The sequence below is a fragment of the Opisthocomus hoazin genome, chromosome 1 (assembly GCF_030867145.1).
Source record: "Opisthocomus hoazin isolate bOpiHoa1 chromosome 1, bOpiHoa1.hap1, whole genome shotgun sequence".
NCBI lineage: Eukaryota > Metazoa > Chordata > Aves > Opisthocomiformes > Opisthocomidae > Opisthocomus > Opisthocomus hoazin.
In genome coordinates, this window is record NC_134414.1 from 69,685,635 (window position 1) to 69,708,378 (window position 22,744).

The following is a 22,744-nucleotide window of genomic DNA, read 5'->3' on the forward strand; positions in this document are numbered from 1 at the left end:
CACAAGCTCTCTTGCTGAGATCTTGCTAAGAACTCAGCAAGACTGCTGTGAAATGGATATCGAGCTTTTTCTGGATCTACCGCTCTCATCCCCTTTCCCTCCTCATCACAGTCCCTGTCATGAGTCAGCGACCCTTGCGCAGGTCATTCACCTGGGCGCAAGGAACATTGAAAAAGGGTCATTTGCACAGATCTAATGCACATTCCCACTCACCAGGAGCAGATCAGGCCCCGGTAACCCCATGACAGCTACGACTGCGCCCCAGAGCCCCTGCATGCAAGCCAGCAGATGAAGATACCTACACAGAGCATGAGCTTCCCGTTCACCTTGTACCAGTATAAGTGACGACAGAGCATGTATAGTGCAAGCCTGTTCCCACTAAATAGGCTGCCAGCAGGACTCCCATAGTTTTCCACTCACTTTTGAAATGGGAATTGACCAAATTCTGGTCCTAGTTATTTCCTCAAATATACAAACTTTGCCTTTATAATATTGATCATCTTATTCTTAAATAAGATTTAAAATGACTTTATGACTTTTCAGGAGTGTCACACGTGTTAAAACAAAAGCAGGGAAGTATGTACGGAGCAGTAAGATTTATTCAGAAAAAGTGTGTTTCCCTTTAAAAGAGACAATAAACTGGTTTTATGTAAACAACCAGAAAAACCACCCCACCCCTAGAGAAAACAGGCACACAAATACTTTACTCCTTTCATAAATAATGTATTTTATTGCATATGGCTATTAAGGAGAGCATCCATGATCAATACAGACTAAATACAATACACTACTCTAGTTCCATTTACTCTGGTCTCCAGCAGCATCACATTTATCCTTATATACAGCGTGTACATTGGAAGACACAGCAAGATAAGTTAAGTCTCTTGTCATATCACAATAGCAAGAAATATATTTAACATCTTGATATCCAGAAACAATACGTACCCAAAAAGAAAACACTGCTTAATAACTGTTAAGGTTATATAGCAAAAAATATTTTAAATTTAAGGTAAGTAAGTCAGGCAAAATGTACAAAGACCCAATATACATTGTGAAGTTTTAGCAAACATAACATTTATACATTTTGGTTCCATTCTGTAAACTAAATTACGAATATAAGTATTGCATATGCCTTGGTGAAATATACAGGATAGAGAAGAATTGACTATATTGTCAAGTTGTTGTTTTGAAGTTGCTGTATGCATTTTAGCCATTTGTTTTAGTGGCATGATTTCTCAATTGGTACAGAGGGCTACTTCAAAATCGAAGTTCAGAACATTGAACTCAGCAGGCACCACACTCAGTGCTGGGGGGCGGGGGGATTTCAGACAGAAAATGGTTTGGGTTTTTTTTGTGGTTTGTTTGTTTGTTTGTTTTTTTAGTTCCAGACTTGAAGAAGCAGCATTTTAGAATGTCTTAGAACCATTTATAGTATTATTATTTAAAAAAAGAACCCTCAAACAGATCGATAAGGTATTTAAATTTACTTTAGATCTAATATTGTATTAGCCTATGCATTGCTGTGATTTAAGACCCCAAAAATTACACTGAAAAATAAAGTGTGTCATGGGGTAGGGAAGGAATTAGTTTACATTCATCTTTGTCTTGTAATACAATCCTCAGTTCTAAAAATTCAGCATGTAAGCAGGAAGACCGCATTGCCATTCATCATATTTGTAAGACATTGACTCTCGTCTTCCTCAGAAAAAAAAATTCCAAAAGATAATTCACTGTTAATAGCGAAGTACAGGTTCCACCTAGCACAATGATTTAAAAAAAGAAGAAAAAAACCAAAGTCTCACATAACTCAAATAACTTAGTAATACTTACACGTCTATCAGAGCAGGCACTGCGGAGGTACCCTTAAAAAGTACACAAACTCTTCAAAAAAATTTATCGAAGAAGCAAGGTGGCATGACATTCTGCTAGTCTGGTGCAACAGCTGTATGTGACACTTGTGACGGCAGCCGCCACATCACTTGGATTTTCCGGCTACAGGCAATGTGATGCACAAGTAGCCTTGGAAAGAACTCAGGACAAGTGACTGCTATGGTTCTGCTTCCCTGTAATAATGCCTGCAGCTGCAACGGTGCTTTCCTGGTAGAAGGCAAATCTCAGGACTTTCTAGATGGCAAGATAATACTGTGTTAATATTAGCGCTTGAATCTGCCCTATACCCATTATCATCCCTGCATTCCTAGCATACCTATGTGGATTTTTGGTTACAAGAAACGCAGCTAAGAAGAGGGTTAGCTGACAAAAGTGAGCTTGTAAATAGGAGAAAAGGCTTTTGCAATCTGAAGTACCTACATAAACACCTACATAGAGAGGATTAAACAAGTGTGTCAAAGGTAAAGAGAGATACCCCCAATACAGTTTGATGTTTCTAACTTACGTTGCTTCAGTTACACATCTTTATATATTTTTCTTTTTAAACTACTCCGTCCAAGTCCGATTCACAGAGTTTCATCCCATTTTAGACTTTCCAGTGCCCTGGTTCAGCTCCATCTGAGAACTAAACCCTGCGGCTAGTGATTCACAACCCAGCAGCAGCAGCAGCAGCTGTACGTGTTGCAAGTTCAGTAAGGCTGACGACCGTTCTTGAGAGAGACTCAGCATAGAGATAAAGGAGGTCCTGTCGTACACCAACACCGCAAATCCGGCTTTACTTTGAACTGAGGTAGTACTGTGGTAGGCTTGAAGTTATGCCAGTAAATACCAGATCTTACTGCTTCAGCAGGTGTTACAGAAACCCCTAATATGCCGAAGAATAAATACAGTTTGTCTTGAAAAAGGAAACGAAGGCATTGGCCATTTGTTAAAGAGGCCGGCAGAAAAGTTCCTACGATCTAAAGAGCATCTCTAACTTCTGTCGAAACAGCAGGAAAATGATACTGTAGATGCCATGGACAGGTAACGAGTTAGGCAGGTTGCTTTCCCTTCCTCCCAGATTTGTTGCACAGTTTTGTCCACAACAGTTAAGTAACTGTCCGGACCAATAACAACAACAACAGCAAAAAGTAAACCTTAAGCAGCTTCAGTTACAAAAAAAAAAAACAAAAAAAAAAACAAAAACAAACCACCAACAAAAAAACTCAAAACAAGACAAAATGTATATGCCGAGCAGCTTCTTTGAATGTTGTACTCTGTTGTTTGAGGTCATGGTGAGAAAACTAACTCCTTCACTCTGAAAAGAAAAATGAAAGAAAGTCAATAAACGCTGCAAAAAATATACCATTTTTATGATTTAAACAACACAAAAGAGAGATTATTCAGAATGGGTTTTCATGGGAAAAAAGCTATGTAACAATTGCTTCTGTATTTGGATACATCATAAGGTATTGCAGAGGCAATACAGGGAGTACTCCCCAATCCAATACCACCTTCTCCTTGTAGAACTTTTTGGCTGTGGCTCTTCAGACCAGCAAACCACGGGAGACAGAACTGGATAGAAAACCCGACACAAAATCCCCCCACTTTGTTGCGACCATCACTGTTTGCATCAGTGGAAAGGAAAAGGGGTTGCAGAAATAGATACAACCTCAACTGGTTTTTTAGTCAGCTGGGTGTTACGAAAAGCTGTCCATTTCCAGACATTAAAAACAAGTTTCTTGAGACTATGCTGTCTTTAGTGAAAGAGTCTTCTAAAAGCTTAAGCAAAGTATAGAAAGCACCTTCTTCTTATTTAATTATCAGATTTACAAAGTAACTATTATTCCAGAAGTAAAAAAGTGGTTAGGTATGCAAATAGAAGGAATCTTCCCCAGATTACCAACTACAAAGCTGTTTTAAATAATCAAGGTGAATCATGCAGCAAAATACAAACTGATTACAATCCCAAATTTTAAAGAATTCAGCTGACTCCTTTCATCTTTTTTCGCTGCACAGAATTAATGGATAGTATGTGCCACTGCCATAAAGGGACTTCACAACATTAACTCACAACATTAAGATGATTTGTTAACATGGTCATTAAAAATCAAAATTGCCTTAGTATATTGCTTATTGTGTAGATTTTTCCTGTTTCCTATACTGGGAAAGCAGCAATACACAAACAGTAGTGATTAAAACACAGAGACATGACAAAACATTGACACCTCATTTTGAACGGCACCAACTAAGTGGTAAATCCCAATACAGCATCAGGCTACAAGATTAGATTCACACTAAGTGCTATTAATAGTGTTTAGCTCATTTAATAGTTTCTAGCAGGTTTTTATGTTGTATATGTTGTCCCCAAGTTTACAAGTTAGATGAAAATTTTAGTTTTAAGATGTACTATGCAAATTTTCCTGAAAATTGAAGTTATTTGGAACATTTGGGGAATTCACATTGTTACTTAGAAAATTCCATAAAGGACATAACCCATTAATTTTGACTGTACTGATACAAGAACTCAGTATTCCTGTGTATTTTTAATTCCTTTGTGACCATAAAACCAAAATCAATTATATATGGAACCTGAATGCTGAAGTAAGCACAGTGCTTATCTGTGCAAGTTTCAATCCACATAAGCCTCTGATAAACCAATACAAAAGTTTTTCCTTCAAGCTTACACAAAAGCAAAGGTTGACATATCTTGGCACGTAAGTGAGAACGGCTAAATTGCCACTGAACCTCTCAGAGCTAAGGTTTACTAAAGGAGTAAGTCCTGCTGAAGTCAATTCAAGCCGCTATACGATCAGATGCTTAGGATTTTATTTCATGACACAGCTTGAGATGAATTAATAGCTTACCCAGACCAGAAGGAAAGCATCTCATTGCCCCCACCCCTTGCCATTTATTTGCTCCCACTTTTAACTTAGTTTCTGACCAGAACTCTACCCATTCCATCTTCAGAAAATGAGCTTCTGTTGTTTGGGCTGGGAGGGTGCTTCAAATTACGAACCTGAACTGGTTTACGATGCAATCAAGAGAGCCCCAAAACTGCCATCACCATCCAGTACAGCTGTGTGAGAGAACGCGTGGCAGGATGGATGTCTCTCCAAAGGGAGCCGAGACCCCTTGTTTGAGGAAGAGGCGCCCGACAAACCACCTGGTTCTGACTTTTGCTCAGGGAAGCAGGATGCATATGCATCACACAGGCAAACAAGTGTTTAAAAACACACGCTTACTCTGTGTTATTGCTTTCCTCCTCCAAATGGAAACAAACCTGACAACTAAACTTAGGTTCCCAAAAGCGGCCACATGACAGCAAAAGCCAGATAAAGTTAAAAAAAAAAAAACCACCATGTGTTCATATAAGGAAATCAGAGGAAGATACTTTTGCACATGCAAAGAACACAAAGAAGTATGTTTCCAGAAGTATGTCAGCCTAGGGCGGTCATCAGGGAGGATTATTAGCAACTGAGTAAACCTGACATTCTTACAGCACAATGGGTACTTTCCAGGCAGAACTAAACTGGAGCAGGTGAAGTGGCCGATGCCTCAAAGCACTTCCAATCTTGGTTCACAGGGCTTTGTAGGCAGACGATGGGATTGTGGGCACAAGCCTAAGAGCCTATGATTCAATAAACACATCATCCAATGAGTCTCTAACGCCGACCTGTAACTCAAAAACTAACCCAAACATAGTCTTCAACAATGAAACAATTTCCTCTGAATCAGGTTTCGAATAAGCTTTGAATCAAGAAAGCAGAAATAACTACTGCTACCATTTGATCTACATAACAGCAATGTCAGATTCAGAGGAAGCTTACTTGCAAGAAGCAAGTTGCAAGTTCCATGCTAAAGTTAAAAAAAAAAAAAAAGAATTACATCAATATCACTGTTAATTTTTACTTCACTGATTAGTATCTTTTACTTATTTCAGGTCTCAGGTCAACATTCCACTTGCACAGCAAGTCACACCAGTATACATGGTCTTTATCCAGGAACTAAACAACATTCCTACAGGACACGAATGTATTCATTGACAACCTCATTCCCCATGGGCACACACAGATCAAAATACAAAGTCCCACACCGTGTCAATACCGAAGTTTCCTCTTGGTTTTGGGCTTTATTAAGAAAAGCATTCCCGATCGCCACTGAGTTTCCAAAACTAAAGCTTACTGATTCTTGGAGAATAAATCAGATAATAAACACACAGAGGAATTGCTAGGAAACTACCAAACACTCCAAGACTTGTTAAATACACTGTGAAGAGAATACAACAGCTAGTCAGTTAAAGAAGATCTAGCCTGCTTATTAGTTTTCAAAGCCAGTATGCAATGAATAAAAACTTTCTTAATCCCTAAAAATAGTTCTCATCTGCTAACGAGCACACAGACAGAAACAGCTACTCATGTGGCTCACGGCAAAACACGTCGCTGGGTATCCAGCACCAGTAAACTCATTCCGCTGGCAGCGCAACCGCCGGAGCGGATCAGCTGTGGGACGCAGAGCCCCCAGCTCCGCCACGGGCTTCCGCGCCGACTCCAGGCAAATCGCTTGGTGGCTTTGTTTCCCCTCCCTGCACTGCCTGCCAAATTGATTAAGGCTCTGATCCCGCTAACTAATTTTTCCTGGAAGAGCAATCCTACCGATACAACCGAACCCGGAGGTGAAGGACACGCAGGTCTGCGGGCACCAGGCCCGGCCATGAGATGGCACAGCGCAAGGCACCGCGTCCCACCCGCGGGGAGATGGCTTCGGCCTCCCCCGGCACTGGGATGAGACACGGGGCCCTGGGCGAGGCAGCCGGCCAGCCAGAGAAGGCAAGGGTCCCTCCCTGCCCTCCAGCCCCAGGCACCGCACCTAGCTGGGCACCCAGCTGGCGATGGGCTTACAGGCATTAGCACGGGTGGTAGCCATGCGCCTCGGCAGCACCTTCGCTCGGCCCAGGGCAGCCAGAGCCGGGTGGCAGGCGGCAGAGGCCGAGGGTGGGAAGGGACAGCATGGGTCCTCATGGGCACCAACAGCGATGGGAGATGGTCTGAACCGCGGTCTCCAAGGGCTTCTTCACGGGAGGGACTGTAGGATGCACACACACTCACACACACACATTGTAAGGTCACAAATTTGGGCCAGCATCCCAATGTGAATGCAGCCTGCCTGCTCCCCACGATGCCACCAGGGAGGTGCACAGAAGGAGCCAAATCGTGACCTGGCTCTGTCTCTCATTAAGCAATTTAATTAATAGTACACTTCAGTATATAGGTAACCCGGCTAAAGATAACAGAACAACTCATGTGCCGAGCCATGGCTCTGCACAAGTAATTCCAGGGAATCTGAGCTCCACTCAGCAGGACTGCTCATACCAAATAAAGCCGAGCTCGGCCATTATCACAGGAAAAGGTTTCAGTCAGAGCTTAAGCATTCGCCTTACCAACACTTCGCAGGAAAACATAAAGTAGTATGCTCTGTTTACAAAGCTCATGAATAACATCCATCCAAAGCAAAACGCCTCCACATGTGATGGGAAAAAAGTTAAAGCATGAAGTTAAAAAGCCATGTTATTATTATTTTTTTAAAAACAAATCATGGTTGATCTTAACTGGAGACGTGCTGCCCCAAGTAACTCTACTCTTTTGGTATGTTAGTCCACTAAGAAACACTACATAGTGTTATTCAGATACATCTTTGTTGTTTCACGAACGTAGAAAAGCAAGCATCAGGTCAACAGATTTTTCACGAGTGATGACAAAAAAAAAATCCTTGTATTCCTTTTAAGTAGTAAAGTGGGGATTTTGCAGCCACAGTTATCTATATTAAAATGAACTTTACAGTACTTTCAACTCTTGTGTCAAATAGTTTAAAATCCTAACATCTTGAATTGCATTAAGATAACCACGGGGAAAGATATTATCTTCTACAGTGGGAACATAATACTAGATTATCTGGAAAAAGATGCTGCATGTCAGCACCTGCAAGAAGTACTTTTTTTTTGTCTTAGCATACACATGAGAGACTAAAATGTTCATCTGATGGCATGGACAAATCCCACCCAATTTATAATGAGTGTCAACTTTTATCCAAAGGTACTAAAATCACAGTAACCTGTATTTCATACCATAAATTTACATGAGTCTACAGTAGAAGTAACAGATGAAGATGAGAGCTACGCTTAGTTGATTTCAGAATTTGATGTAATTTGTGTTTCATACCATTTTGTCAAGGTTCTTAGAGATTCTGTAGTATGAATAACTAAACATTAAAATGTAATTATGTGGAAAATAAAGGATTACATTTACAAATGTCATTATAATGAATTTATAGCTAAAGTCCTGGTGCAGAAATATATTTCCCATACCAATTATAATAAAAATAGGCACCTCAAATTTAAAATTAAGAAACTAGACATGCTTATTTTTCTAGGATTAATTTAATGCAGTTGCTATTATACCTCTTAATTTCAGAGCTACAACCACTGCGTACTATTGAACAAGTTTGGATAGATGCGATTTAATCCCACGATTAGGGATAAATTAGACAAAAACCCTCAACACAGTACTATCTGAAACTTGTTCAATTATCCTCTCCCTTGCAAGCTGGGTATGCAATCGTTCAAAAACATTACATGAAATCAAACAAAATCAACCTGCTTTCTCTGAGCAAATAAAATGCTAGAGGAAAAAAAAGTTTAGTCCTGTTGGACTTCCACTGGCAGTTTGTAAGCGGGACAGAAACACACACAGAGAAGCAGATGTGGAAACTGTATAGAAAATTTGTCTCTGCAAAGATTAGTCTGTGGCGGCCAGCCAAAGAGCCACTCGACAGTTCACATGTACAGAATTTAACCATCATGGAACAACAAGTCACGTTCTGGGCTGATGAGCATTACCGCGCAACTGTAATTGCCTCCCACCTTATAGCCATCACACCATTCCTCTACCAGCGCAGATTCAAAACCCAACACCGCAAACGTGGCCTCAGTTAGGCGGCTGGGCTTGGGTTTTACAGCTCCGTCCACTACGCCAATGAGAAAGCCCAGCTCTTCCCAGGAACAGGCTGACAGCAACACACTAACTCCAGCGACACTACTTTGCACACAAAGTTTCTTCAGAGACAGAATTTTTGCAAAACAACATGCTCACCTTAGAAGTGATGAAGGGCGAGGGAGGAAGGGACTGGTGACTAATACACTGGATTGCCTACCAACCCCACCTTCGGAGACACAACAAAACCCAGCTGAATTAGCGTGTCTGCCCCTACAGAGCACACGAGGCAACACTCGGCTAGCTTCTGCCATCCCTGCGTGGCCCTCTGCGTCTCTGCCCTACTCACCCTATGAGGAGCTAGTCATTCGAGCTCCTTACAGTCAAGAAGGAACAAGCAATTCTAAGCAACAATTCTTCTGCCCAATTTCACGTTAGGCTCGGATGAATAGGAGTTATGAAAGACCTCCAAGACTGTGAGGTGTATGACTCGGTATTCATTTTAGAAGCAGAGACCATCTCCTTTTAAACACCTTTACAACTGCTGGGAAGTTTGCTCAGCTGGGATGTCAAAGGCATATCTGTTCCTCTTCTAATTCCTATCAGTAGTCATTAACAATGGCAACAAGGTCTGACAAGAAAGAAGATCTCTCGTAAGCAGAGCTCGATATTCTCACACACTGCCAACTGAAATGCCATCAGTGTTTGTGGAACTGTTTCAGGCAGGTAATAGTGAGGGGACAAACAAAAGCATAATCAGACTTCTGGTTAGATCCACAAGCAAGAACCTGACTGCCATTCTAGGTATCAATGGCCAATACCAAAATCCAATAGCTTCTTCTAAGTCACTGAGTTACCTCCACCCACATGCCTGAACACACCATGTCAGAGTGCTCTCAAAGAGCTTAAAAGCATGCTTTTTTCTCTCTCTCACTTGGGAGAAAAAGCAATCTTTCCCAGTGATTAAACTGAAGAATTATTCATATTACAAATTTAAATATTCATGGCAACAGGGATAAGGACTCCTGTAAGTCGTGCGAAGTCATGTTCACTCTCCTTTTCCACTACAGTGGACATCTAATTATTCCACGAAAACAGCTTCACTAAGCAAGAACGAAAGCACTCTGCAAAGAATATATGGCTAAGATGCACGAGGGATTGGGTGGGGAGGTGCGAAGAGCGGAGAAGAGGACTGGGATTTTTTTTTCAGCCAGAATGGTACTGGATGCTGGTCGGTCCTTGGCGAGTGCTCTAGCCACGTAAATACCGCAGGCAGGGAAACACGAACACTTCACGCAGGTACTCTTTCAAAGACTGATCCTTGCCTCTATCACTGCCATAGACTTAGGCACCTAGTACCAAAAGAGGTTTGAGATTTACGAAGTCTTTATGGAGACTGGAGCACTCCTCCATCCTAGAGGAAGACATTTATCTTCCAGAGAGCACCATGTTTGAAAACACAAGGCTCTCCAACTTTCACAGTCAACTACCTGCCTGTTTTGCAAACTGACTTTAGGACTGCTTACCAAGGAGACTGAAACACCCTAGTACTACATATATTCATTTATGCACTTAACCTGGCATCTAAACGCACTGGGTGGTCACACAGTAAGCGTTAGGCTGGCTGCTGCAGCTTCTGGACTTTGAGGTCAGGAGATGTGTCCAAAGAGATGCTTCCCCTCACAGACGAGATATATGGGGAGAGAATGGAGAGAAAAGGGAAGCAGGGAAGGGCTAAGAGGAACAAGCCGGCATGCACAGGAGGGCACTCTTTTCCCTACTGCTTTCTGTTGTTGTCACCTCCTCACTTACCATATCCTATGCGTCTGGTGGTAGGACAGAAAAATATTTTAAAGGAGGATTTGCAAATTTTGTCAATGATTTCCTAGAAATCTTGTGTTGACACCACTGTTGGTGTGAATCAGTCAGCAATAGAGGAATGAGGGAAATAAACCTAGGCAGGAAGTTGTAGACTTCACATTCCATGATGAAAAGACACCAGCCCCACCACCAAAGCCTTCAATTAGTGAAATGAGCAATACAGCACCTAACAGCTGTAGTAAAACAGGGTAAATACTCCTCTAGTCCAGCCTCCTCTCACTGACTGCTCAAAAGCAGCTGCTTAAGCAAATTTATAAAAAACATGACAAGCATACAGAGATACTTCCTGAAATTCTCACCTAGCATCTGATGATTTACCTATCAAGGACCTCCTGCAACTTGTTTCCCTTCCTGGAAACCTTCAGTACCCTGCAGCCTGGAGTTTGACACCCAAACTACAGGGTGCAAGAAGAACGGTTTCCTTCTGCGTGTTCTGAACCCGCCACATGTTAGCTTAATGCCCCCAGTAACGCTGAAGTCTTACTTCCCATGTACACCCCATGTATCACCTCATGTTTTCCTTCCTTTACTCTCTATATTGAGAGATGCAGCAAGAGACCCTGCAATTCCCCCACAGGGGTGTTTCCTACCCACACCCTGAGAGTACAATGGAAGCGCTCAAAAGCACGATGCCCAAGCGTTTCTACACAACCCTGCAAATTCAGATGAAAAGCTCCGTACAGCTGGCCAACGCTTTCTGCAGGATTCTCGGGAGAAGAAAAACTATGTTGTAGGTTACCTGACAAGGTTTCTAACACTTTGATGGGAAACCAGTTGTACCATATACATAGACTGCGGTAGAGGCAGGGGAAATGCAACTGCCTATGAGAAGAGAAAAACTATCCACAGATGTCCAGTGTTTCTCAACAAAGCTCACTATTTTGGCCATTCACTTAAAGTTTGCTTTTCAGGACAAGAAAAAAAAAAAAAAAAAAAAGAGGAGAAAAAGAGGTATTCTCTTTTTACATAATTTCCCCTACTAGGTTCTTAGGATTTGACGTGGATAGCTCCTATAATTTATTCTCATTTTAAGCAAACCTTTCCCCGGAGGTTTACACAAAGAAGATTTCCCCCACCACCACTTTTTTTTGAGGCTTGTTCTGTCCAAATTTAAAGACTTTTCTTCCATGAGATCGTCCTTTTTTCACATTGTAGGAAGTATGAGCTGCTGTGTTTTGGCGAATATTGCTTAGAGAAAAAGTAAGAACGGTTTACTTTCTCAATTTTTTATCTTCTGAAGTATCATTTCCAAGCCACTAAACAGCTACATATTTCACTTGAGCTACTAATCTTGTTGCATATAATATTACTCCTGTTCTTTTAAAACTATGCCTTGTAGTTCAGATTGTTAATACAGTAGCACAAATTAGGTTAAGCCCTTAACCTTTTTCATTTATTAATTCCACTTAAACAATAATTCAAGCTTCTATATACAGACTTTTGGAACAAAAAAAAAAAGTAAAATATTTCCATTAATAAAGCCAGAGCCTCCTTATTTTAAAGGCTTTTTTATTCTGTAAACTTTGGGGGTTTTATATTGCTGTTGTTGGAAAACTCTGTTGATGGAGCTTACAGTGTCAACCACTGTACACACATATAGGCACAATATATTTTTCTACTGACCAGAGAAAAGTAACTGAATAGAATTGTGATTATGACTTGAAATACTGAAATGTATTGCTCCTGTTAGTAACATAGAAAAAAACTATTAAAAAAAAAAACAAACAAACACACAAACACTCCAGAGAAGTGTTTGGAAACAACACTGCAAAAATAATTTGGAAGACGAAATTTGCAAGAAAAAGCTATTACACCAAAACCTTGTGAAAAGGCAAACTTCCTCATACTACCGGACCACTCACAAACCTTTCACAACGAGGGGTAGCTAAAACCAAAGCGGAGCGTTACCCACGCATCACACGTTAGGGACATGGCTCCCAGCTGCCGCTCAAGCCATCACCAGCAGGTTTTCTCCAAGCAGGGTGAGCTGTTGCTCATTGCATCACCCCTGAGCATGCTCCTTCCCTCTGTTTGCAACACACCGCGGTACTGACTCTGCTTGCGACACCCAGCCACCAGCGATAGCCAGGCTCAGTATGCTGTCATGGACACGCTACACAACACAAGGATGAGAAACTGCCTATTTTCAGTGAGTAATTGTGTTTTTAAGCCTTAAAAATATTTCTGCAGGAATATTATTTCTGACTGTTTCAGTTACAAGTCTAGCTTATCGCTGGTCAAAAACATTTACAGATCTATTTCTCCTCATTAGAGTATTACAGTTGCTATTACGCAATCAGCTCTGGGTCTTGCTGTATTCAGCCACACTCCTTACCTCTGTGGCATCTGTTAAATGTAATCTATGTAACACATAATGAAAATACATAAGTTCAGTCTTAGAAACAGATTCAGGTAGAGAGAAAACAGTAACAAACTTCAGATACTCAGAAGTGACTATGGCTACACCTGAAACGAGGTAAGAGGGCTCAGCTGACAGCCCCTAAGTCCTGAGCTGTAAGCAAGATTATTATGGGAAGCCACCAGAGATCCCACCACAGTGCTGAGGGACTCCCTCCCCGCCTGGGGCTGGGCTCCCCCCCAGATGAATACCAGGGGACAGGATGGGTGTTGGGGAGATGATGCAGACCTGGGCCTCTGGCTGTCACCTTCCAGGCCACCAGAAAGTGACCGCAGTGTCCGTCCCATGAGCCCAGGGCCTGGAAAATGTCCTGGTCCCAGAGTTCAACCACAGGATTTGGGAGACAGATTCTTTCCAGAACCAAGAGAGTCGAGTTTAAGCAAATACGTTATAATACCTTCACAGAGGACGATTAAAACATCTTACCCTTCTCTCAGGTACACAGTGGGTCTGTGATAATTTCTCCAGGTAACGTTTAGAAAAGTACTCCTAACCAGCTCGTTAATGACCACGAGTCAACCTCTCATTAAATTCCTTGGGACTGCAGGCTTGCAACCCACAGCTACGCTTGGCACAGTGGTTACTGCCTGAAAGCCAGATTCACAAATTTAGTGAGGTGCCCTGTCCCTGTTGAATTCAACACCCTTATCTGTTTCAGCCCTAACACTTACCACTCCACAGCAGTCCACTAAGTGTCCTTGAAAACAGCCGTTCTTTTTCTAACACAGCTCCCCAACAGACTTCCTATTATGGTTTCCTTCAGTAAACAGACAAACCCCCTAGCAATCACAACAAAATCATGTCTCATATAATGTATTTGTAGATTTCTTATTTACACACTGGATTGCATTCTCCTTTGCATCAACTGCATTTCTGAGAAACATCAGAAAAATAAAAACAACCCACATTTTTATATTGCATTTTTAAAACAAACAGGGGCACCTGTAACTTCCTGCTCTGAATTTAATCTCGAGATGAATTAGCATTTCTTTCTGAAGCTGATACAGACTGCATTGCATGCAGAAGCTAGTATTATGTTAAAGACATAGAAGGAGAGAAGGTAATTTTGTTACACAGGCATCATAAATATCCTCCCCATATCACTCCTGGAGGCTGATGCTCTGTTGGAAAGAAGAGGCAAAAAGCTTCGGAAACTGTTTAGAAAAGTAATTTTGGTGGTTAAAATTTATCTTCTAAGAACACCAGTTTCAAAACTGGAACTTGGTTATAAAATAACCTGTGATAGCAGAAAGCATATACAGTAATTACCTCCTCTCTTACTCATATTTTACTCACATTTTTTTTTTCCTCCAGCAAGAAACACAGATTGTATTGAATGAATAAGACTGTTCCCAGCTCCACTGGATGCACCTTGAATCCTCCCCATCTAACAGTTTACTGCAGAAATAAAGTGAAGCAACCCCACATCCATTAGCTCTGCAAGACCAAACAGATGCCAAAGCTTCACTTTCTTAAAAGTCAGATAAAGAAGGTGAACGCAAAATGCCAAGTTTTCCCTACCCTAAAGAACAACAATATCTGAGACAGGCAATCAATCTCATCTTAGAAAACAGCTCTTATTTCATTGTTTTTCAGCCATGAGACCTGCAGTACAAAATGTTACCTTCCCCATGGAAAAAGAAGATTATTTATTTGTTAAAATATGAAAAATACTACACTGCCAGAGCACAGTGTGCTTTCACAGCACTTTTCTCAAAACTTCAGACTTCTAAAAAAGACAGAAAAGTTAGCATAATTTACCTGCAATATTGCTAACTACAGAGCAAGAAGCACTTTCTTCTGTAGTTACAGAAGCTCTCAGTAAACATTTACACAGAGCTGTACTCTACTTTGTTTTTCCTCCTGCCTCAAGTTCTCTCACACAGGTGTCTGTTTTGCTTTGTTTTATGGCTCCCCTGATTTGCTGCCAGTAAATATGTTTATAAGCAACCAATGATGCTTAATTTTTTTAAAAAGGCTCACCAGTACCTCATTCAGCATTTTTGAAAAACAGATTTTACTTATAGAAATATATCTGACCACACTACTATGTAACTGACACCGTCATCTTTTTGAAATTCTATTATGTTGCCAGGACTGTTTCTATAAAACACATTGAAAACCACCTTTGTTACTTCAGATGGGATACTTGAGATTTTGGCTCTAGTCCCACAATGCTCAGCAGAGAATTCCCCTAGACTTCAGGGAGGCTTTCCAGTAGATAAAGACCTGCGTGTATTTTCTCCCATTGCCAGCACCCCAGCTCTTCAAAGCTGCTTAGGACATCTCAAATAGGTGTGATGAACACTTCAGGACATTGCTTTTAAGAACTGTAACTTCCTGTAGGATACCGTGCAGCAGGTGAGACTTTATAAAGCTAAGATGCTGCACTGGAAGAATGTTCTGCAAAGAATGCAAAAGGAAAGACTGCAGACATCATACACAAAGAAATACTTTGCAAAATATCAGTATTTTGCCAGAGGCGTCTGCGCCTTTAAAGCCCAAGTTTGTTTCCAAGAGCAAAGGCCCTGATATCACTGCATACTTCACATATTGTGATTGACCAGGAAATATACTGAAAAGCGCTCAGCCAACAGTGCAGCAGCTGCATAGCTAGAGAAAACACAAATCCCTTTTAATTTCACATTTACTGAACAAGTACAATACATCATCAGCTAACAAGAGTACAGCCTAGGTCAGGCAGGAATACTTAGCTACGCCAGCTGATCCACATATGACTATCGGTCTCATTTCAAGTCCTTCTGCTTAAAATAAGACTCCACACAGCAAGTTTGATTTCCCAAGCCACGGAGCCCTGGAAGTTGTGTGTTCCATTTATGCCAAGCATATAGGCTCCCTCTGTAGTCAACAAAGACAGGCTTGTGCCAGTCTCCAAGTCTGGCTTTGACCAGCCTCTTCAATACCTGAAAGGCACCTGTATTCTTCCAGTTGACTACTTATGGAACTCAGGTCCTCAGATTCAGCAGGCTGCTGATAAGGTGCAAATGAGGCGTCTGCCAACTGGGCCAAACCTCTCTGTTCTACATAAAGAACACTGGATGAAATCACAAGAACATTGGCTGGATGAAAAAAATCCACCATATACATGGAAATCTGAAACAAGAACATGGACCCTTAGGACATACTGGAGACACTTGAGCTGGAATCTGCAACACAGAAGGTGTTAAGCAACTTCACTCCGAACACGTATGTTAAGGTCCCCTAAGATTTTGAAGTCCTGTGGTCATCCTGTGGGCTCAGACAAAAATATTTCTGCCTTATAATTATACTCTTGTGTCCATCAGACTGAAACAGGAGCCCAGCACAACTAAATTCCACAAAAACTGTTAGGAAAAACACCGATAAATGCCCTCTTCTGGAATATCCTCCCTTGGCTTGCAAATAATCCCACCCTGCCTGTGCTAAACAATCCTGTCAAAACTCTACTGCAGCAATCACAAGATGCTGGTTTACAAGGAGGAAAAACCAACCAACCAACCTGGCGCACTAATAAAAGGCACAACAGTGTTGACAGTGTCTTCCACTTTGATGCTTCAGCCTCTCCAATTCTCCTCAAAAAAGTCTCTTCAGTAAAAAAAAAAGCCAGATTCAACCTATGTTTGAGATGAGAGACCACAGACACACTTTCTTGTACAGAAAGAAGACTTGGGCAAAATCATTTAACCATTTCTATAAATACACATATGAAATAAACCCAAAGTGAACAGGTTGTAAGTGACTGGTTCCTCCACATCACAGCTTTCCAAATTACAGTCCATGGACTACTTTATACTGTATCAGAGGTCCTTATTTTCAGTAGCTATTTTTAATTAAAGTACATTGAAAAAATTAATTGAAGTAATTAATTATTACTATTCCAGAAAGATATTATGCGGTCCCAAATGGCCCAAAAAGGGACCTAAGGCAATCCATGAAAGAGAAGAGAAATGGTTCCAAGCCTCCCTATTAATATCTCATTGCTGCTATGAAAAATCTTGGAAAGCTCTGTCAGATTAAAATTTACCACGTAACAGAAGCAGAGGACAAGTTTAAGAAAGCTGCCACCATATACACCAAGACAAACACATACACTAGGAGAAAATAACCTCTGCTAGCATCTGATCCAATAAAGAAACAGAAGTGCAGACTTAAGACAGATAGCAGTGCTGTTCATTCCAACAGCTACAGTCATAGCCCCACTATGTTATATCCTGTACTAACACAAGTACCACTTCTATCCAATGTTTTTCCTAAACTGTATCATGGAATTTGGACAAGTGTCTCCTGCTCCTGGATTAACTGACAATTACTGAATATAATTCTTTTTAGCACATTGCTTATTTTAACTAATGAGACAACTGGCTTTTATGTATGCAATACACTTTATTCCCTTCTTCCAGGTAAGAATTTGCTTTGTTTGCATCTGATGTAAATAACGAGTTCACGTATTTCAAGACATAATAAAATGTGAAATGTTTCTTTGACTACAGAAGCAAAATTAAGATCTTGCTCAGGTACACACGCACAAAAACATAGCTACACTAACGAGTAAGACAAAGCCACTTCACAGTCCAATAAAACAATGAGTTTACATGATAAAAAAATTAAAAGATTGAAACTGCATGTTAAATTTCTTCTTTGCAATAAAAGACTTGTCTAGTCTTTTGCCATCTTCAGCAGAACTTAGTAGAACTTTGTCTCCAGAGTGGATTGAAGAAGAATCGGCTGCTCAGGTAGCCCTTTACAAACGTACGAGTACAAAGAAAGTGGAAAACATCTGCTGAGGAGTGAGAGGAACAGAAAATGTTGCAGTATTTACTCTCAATACGACAACACAGCATTCACATGGCCAGTATGGCAAATTAAAGCTTGCCACGTTCGTGACCGATGAAGCAGACTCAAGACTTCGGGAACAATTTGAGACTCGCAGAAGATTCTCTCAATGACCTCTCGCAATGACTCCATCAAACAGCAGCGTGGTATCTAAACATCCTACATAGTTCATTCACAGCACAGACCAGCTCCCTCTGCGTTCAGGCACACCAGTCTGACCATGCTCACTCAAGCTGCAAGGTCTATTGTTTCCACTTCCTAGCATAGTCAAGCATGCATTTATTAAAATAAAAGTCCATCAACTTATTTCCTGAGGGATTAATTCTAATTCTACTAAAAATCAATAATGAAAAAGTCCAACTATTTCACTACAACCAAGTTCTGACTACTTTTTTTTTTTTTTAAATAATAGATGGACTATCTCATGTGACCGTATCTTACAAAGCTTTTAGTTTACTGTCACTTGAACATTCATACTAACAGAAAAAAATTAAGAGAGGACCTGGACTAGAAATCACTTACAGTGCTGAAATACACTGGTGCATTTGTATCTGGAAATCATCCTACTGGCTAACATTCAACAACTGAGTACTACCAATTTATTTATTTAGAACCCACGCAATCTACTATTTATTTAAAAATACACCAGTTACGGTTAAAGTTAAAAGCTTATCTTGACAGGATTTTCATTTGACGTTTAAAGATTAAAATAGAACAGTGTAATAAGTCACCTTTCTGCAGATATCCAAAAGAAAGCAGTATTATCCTAGCACTCACTGGTGCACGTTAGAATCCCTCGCTAGTACTTGTGAGAATGATTGCTGGACTATGGGGATTACAAAGTCCTAAGTACTAACCATTTTAATTTTATGGCCATTTCTCTCAAGTATTCAGATCATATGTATAATGTTTATTCCTAATGCTCCTCCACACAGTCACTTCTCTATAACTGTTATTGAAGTCATGAGCACTAGTTCTGTAACTTCACCACTGAGGGAATTATGTACCCTTGCATGACGTTACTCAAGTTTGATTCCAAATCCAAAAATAAACGTTCAAAGTTTTACTCTAGATCAAAACTAATTAGTTGTAAATAATTTTATTATAAAGTGACTTTTCATAGTTCACAGCTTTAATATTAATCACCATCACAAATCCTTATCAATAATTTCTGCACAAGTTTGTTACAACAAAAGCGTAACTTTTCTTTTTGTTATGTTAAATAGACATTATTATTATACTTACATTTAATTAACTTTGACAGAAATAATCGCTCAGGACTGAAACCTGTTGTAAAAGATGCAAGTCCACCCTCCTATAAAGTTCTCTAAATGTTTATGTTGCAAAGATGAATGACGTGACAACACAATCTGTCTTACAGAAGAAATTTAACTTTACCTTCCAGATCCAAATCTCATCATTCCCTTGCAAGAAGTCTTTTCTGGGTATCAGTGAAAATTTTGGTTAGACACATCAACTGACATTTGGTCTGCCTTTAAAAGTAAACTAAAAACACTCACTGGAATTTTTGAAAAAAAAACAAACCAACAAACAGTATCAAAGAAACTGGTAAGAAGACTACAGAAGAAATTCACACCATAACTTCCCAGTAATACAAGCACTGGAGAAACCACAGCAGTTGAAGCTGTCAACCTGGTGATGTAAAGGTGTTTTAACCAGAAAACTGATCAGGTTTGCATCCATTTCTCAATTCTATTCTTATTTCTTTTAAACAATGCTAAAATGTAGCATTACCAGTTGTTGCAAATTAACTTTCTATAGCCTCAGTTATCTCCACCAATGAAGGTATACTAAGCCAGCATCATTATTGTTTTCTTGTTCTTGAGGAACTGTTCAACCCTACTGTCTCCTACATGAGAGTTAAGCCTAACTCTCCCCCGTAAGACTGTCAGATGTCTTGTTCAATTAATCTTGTGACTTCTGGTGAGCAAAAGCCTAGATCCAACAAAAAAAATAATCTTCTAAATTCTCATTCCATACATTAGTTCGACAACGCTACCCACTTTAATGAGGGGTTAACTGGACATTAGGACTGTCTTAAACACTGTTTTTAAATAATATACTGCCTGGGAAGACACAACGCAAGAGGGAAATCTAAAACTGTTTAGATCTTCTTTCATCAACGTGATTTCCCCACTGTTACTGGAATGATTTATTGATTTCTCTCTGACTGAAGAGAAGTCAAGTCCTCTGCCTCAAGTTGCACTTAACTGTGTTGCTCTTAGTCTCCTGTAAAGTACCTGTGAAACAGATCTGGAAATTCAGAGCCAATGAAACCATGAGTTTCATACCTTACACTCCTCATCACAGCACGTACCAAACAAATTTTAATAAAGCATCACTTAGAAAAGGATGGCAAATTCTCCACTGTGCTCTACTGTTCTTAAGAAACTTCTCCTGTTTCTGATGTTAGCAAGTTTGCTATTTTGGCATCACACTAAAGCACCCAGTGCCTCCATTTCTGACCCCTTCAAACAAAAAAAAGCTGCTCAACAATGTCTAATCCATGCGTCATGTAATCCTGCTTAATACTCTACAAACTCTGGGTAATATTTGGGTAGTTTTTAAATTTAGCAAAGAACATCCTGGCCTACTTCAAAGATACCCTCGCCTTGGGTAGCGTCTGCTAGAAACATCGCCCACACTCATTTCAGAGAAGAAAAGCAAACACACATAAATGCATAAGAAACAGAAGATAAAATAAGACATCCTGGTCTAAGGACATAATAAAAGCATATAATATTACAAATGACTGAAACGGGAATGCATTACGCAAGCACCAAACACACTACTCACAAACAACTCAAGAGACTTTCCGACACGGCTTCGGCCCCATTTACCAGCACGAGACAGAGCCCTGCGCCAGCACGCCCGACCCCCGGCTGGCCACGAGGGCAGGCCCCGCTGCAGGGGACCGGGGCGCGGCCAGCTACACCACGCAACCCTGCCTGCCCTCCACAGAGCCACTGACACGGGGTCAGCTATCGCTCCGCCGGAGAAACAGAAAATCTCTTCTCTCCGAGACATCGTTCGCTTTCTGCAGCATCGTTATATTAGAAGTGGCTCGCACTGCAAACACTACCAAAGAGGTCTAAATTAAATTCCATTGTAATTCTCCAGTATACTGTCCCAAATGTCCCTCCTGAGATCTCTCAGACCCTCACTGAAGGACAAATATGTTCGTATTTTGTTTAGGCTGTCAGGCAGACAGTCTCCAATCATTAGCCTCTCGTCAACAGTGATGCTGGGGTAGATTACAAGCGCGCAGTGCTTGTAATGGCAGGTGCATGGCCCTGGGGCTGCCATCTGCCAGGAAGGAAGCGTTCTCCTCTAGGATGCTGAGGACATTGACAAATAATGTAAACAAAACACTGAATCTTTCCTAATCTATGGGCTCAAGCTATTGCATTACTCTTCTGCAATGTAGATGTTCCCAACAGAGGTGGGGGCTTAGGTCTGGGGCTTGGGTTGGGGTATTTTTCCTCTTAACTATTTCTGTGATTGATCTACTGAGAAAAAAAACCCACACTAAAATAACTTAAATTTAACTGACACAGGCAAATCTGGATTTGAAAACAAGAAAAAAAAAAACGACCCTAGTATCAAAGATTTTCATTTTGGAAAGTATTTCCCCACTGTTAACTTGTAATGTACCTACTGCCCTTCCCTGTGCGCAAGAACTGGATTTTTTAAATTACTATTTTTGATACACCTATACACAATTTTGGGCCATCATCACCGACAAAAAATTGAGGACACCCATTTTGAAAAAAATATTTCTTGGAAGTAAAAAAACCCAGATTACAGCATAACTCCGAGTACTGTCTTTGGTCTTTTAAATCAATTTCCAAAGGAATTTCTCATGATTGGATTGAACGTCTTTCCTAAACAGTGCTAGTTTAGTGGTCCATGTTTCACTGCAGCTGCCAAGCAAAAACTCCACGCAAGTGTGCACGCACTTACCAGAACGGCCGCTGTGATCACACCTATTCTGCAGGAAAGTTACTCATTACTGTCAAACAGGCAATGCAGCGGAGATTACGTGCTGCTGCTGTCTCTGAGTGAGTCTCAAATGTTACTGTATGTGTTAGCACTTGAACACTTCATGAAGTGTATTTTTCACATGGGCCTCTGTAAAGAAGTAAGCAATCTTCACATTGATTTATCTGTGTTTTGGACCCGGCTTGTAACGCCTAAGCCTTGAAACCTTGCTTTAGATACAAACCCTTACAACCCTACAACTAAAGGATCCATCCTACCTAAATCAGTGTGGAAACTGCAAATACAATCTCAAGCGTTAATCCTGGTTTCCTCCACAGCTGACTGAGGTGCAGGGGAAGATCTGTGCTACTTTATGACTTGCATTTAGAAGATGCGGGAGCAGTCACCCTTTGCTGGTTCTGATTACAGCTGCTGGTTCCTGAGAGCACCTGGGGGACTAACCAAAGATGCACACAAGCTGGACAGCTAAAAGCAGTTGAGACAAACACCAGTGTAAAAAAAAAAAACAACAAACAAACAACAAAACCAAAACCAAAACAAAAACACGAAAGCAAATCAACACCACACAAAACCAAGAAAAGTTTTCCTTTGAAAAGGCTGCAGGAGAACTAGCCTTTTCAACAACCCGCAGCAAGGCGACTGCTCTGCTGAACTTGGCTTTTCAGGGCTGCCACTCTTGACCCCCAACATCCATATACACAAAACCTTTAAAAGTACCTACATGCCAGAC

At 40.7% G+C, this 22,744-nt stretch overlaps 1 protein-coding gene across 1 annotated transcript in view; it reads right to left on the minus strand.

Annotated features, from left to right (window-relative positions):
- Window positions 1-702: 702 nt before the first annotated feature.
- IRS2 (insulin receptor substrate 2) overlaps window positions 703-22,744 on the minus strand; it is a 31,532-nt gene continuing 9,490 nt past the window's right edge. The window contains exon 2 of the mRNA XM_075424651.1: window positions 703-3,187. Within this exon, the coding sequence (XP_075280766.1) occupies window positions 3,183-3,187 (5 nt within the window). The 3' untranslated portion in view covers window positions 703-3,182. The remainder of the gene's footprint in view (window positions 3,188-22,744) is intronic.